We start from the raw sequence: 1,188 nt of genomic DNA on the forward strand, positions 1-1,188 counted from the left end.
AGTGCGCCGAGTATTGTGCATAAGAGTGTGTGCCGCGATCGTTACAGCATGGGTGTGTCCGGTGGGCTGTTTTGCTTCGTTTTGGAGCCTTGGGGCTGAATAAACACCGCCGATGCCGTGTTAAGAATCGCTATAATTGCGCCCTCTGCGCTGACCATAGCGATATTGGCTCTCGTGATGGCAAGCCAGCGAAATATCGTGTATATAGTGGCTGCATATTCTGACCGACGCAGAGCGAAAGCATAGACCAGGCAACAAAACCCCTCACGTATCTTGCTCCGCAGGGTCCTGAAGGTAGCGAGACCAGAAGCATTATTCGAGAAGGGCGCCGGACATGGAATATTTTGATGCGAGGGGGTGTCGCATCGGCGCACTCGGAGAAGCGAGGATGTGGGTCTGTGATGGTCTGCGGGAAAGTCATGGACGGTGGCGTTAAGTAATGGCAAATGCCGTGTAGCGCAGCCTTGATTGTAGAGCTTTAAACCGGCCGTTTGGATCCGAGGCTGCGCTTAAATACATCGATAATGAAGTCAGATATACTGCGCACTTGCTCGTCTAACACAAGGTAGGTACCAGGCCATGGATCATCAATGGATCCACTGCTTCCACTAAAAAGAACGTACGGGCGTAGGATCGGAGGGAGGAGGCGCCAGTGAAGTGTTCGCGGAGATGACTTGCCAGGCTGTCTCAAGCTCCGTTATGGATGACGAGGTAAGTGCTTGTGATCAAACACGGGCTAGCACATGGCCAAGAGGCGTGAAGGATACCACCACATCGGCATGATCCTGCGTCAACTGTGGTATTCTTGGACCCGGAAATGTGGGAGTTGAGAATGCAGGCCAAGTTGACGCTCTCAGGCATCGAGGAGGCGGGTCAAAAGCTGTGGACGAGTGCTTCTCGATGCTTCTCAGCTACAACGAGACGAAGATGGTGTTATCATATCGGAAATAAGATAAATGAGACCAGCCCGAGCATGGCGGGTGCCCCCACAAGGGGGGGGGGGGGGCTAGCATCGAGGGTCGCACCGTTGAGCTACGGAGTAAGTGTTACCATCAGAGGCCGTCATCGTGTATTGTCGGGGACAACGCGTTGCGCTTGGTGCGGCAGTAATGCTCACGCGGGAGCGTATCGTGGCTTACATGCGTGCAGGTCTCACGCACGTGGTGGGATGTTGTCCCAATACTTGGT

General features: G+C 54.0%; 1 protein-coding gene across 1 annotated transcript in view; it reads left to right on the top strand.

Moving 5' to 3' along the window:
* PITG_09320 (ATP-binding Cassette (ABC) Superfamily) overlaps positions 1-440 on the top strand; it is a gene marked incomplete at both ends in the record, with an annotated part of 2,251 nt that extends 1,811 nt beyond the window's left edge. Inside the window, 2 exons of the mRNA XM_002903557.1 lie at positions 161-200; positions 252-440. Coding sequence (XP_002903603.1) covers positions 161-200; positions 252-440 — 229 coding nt within the window. The remainder of the gene's footprint in view (positions 1-160; positions 201-251) is intronic.
* Between the last annotated feature and the right edge of the window lie 748 nt (positions 441-1,188).

Source organism: Phytophthora infestans, genomic scaffold (assembly GCF_000142945.1).
Source record: "Phytophthora infestans T30-4 supercont1.14 genomic scaffold, whole genome shotgun sequence".
NCBI lineage: Eukaryota > Oomycota > Peronosporomycetes > Peronosporales > Peronosporaceae > Phytophthora > Phytophthora infestans.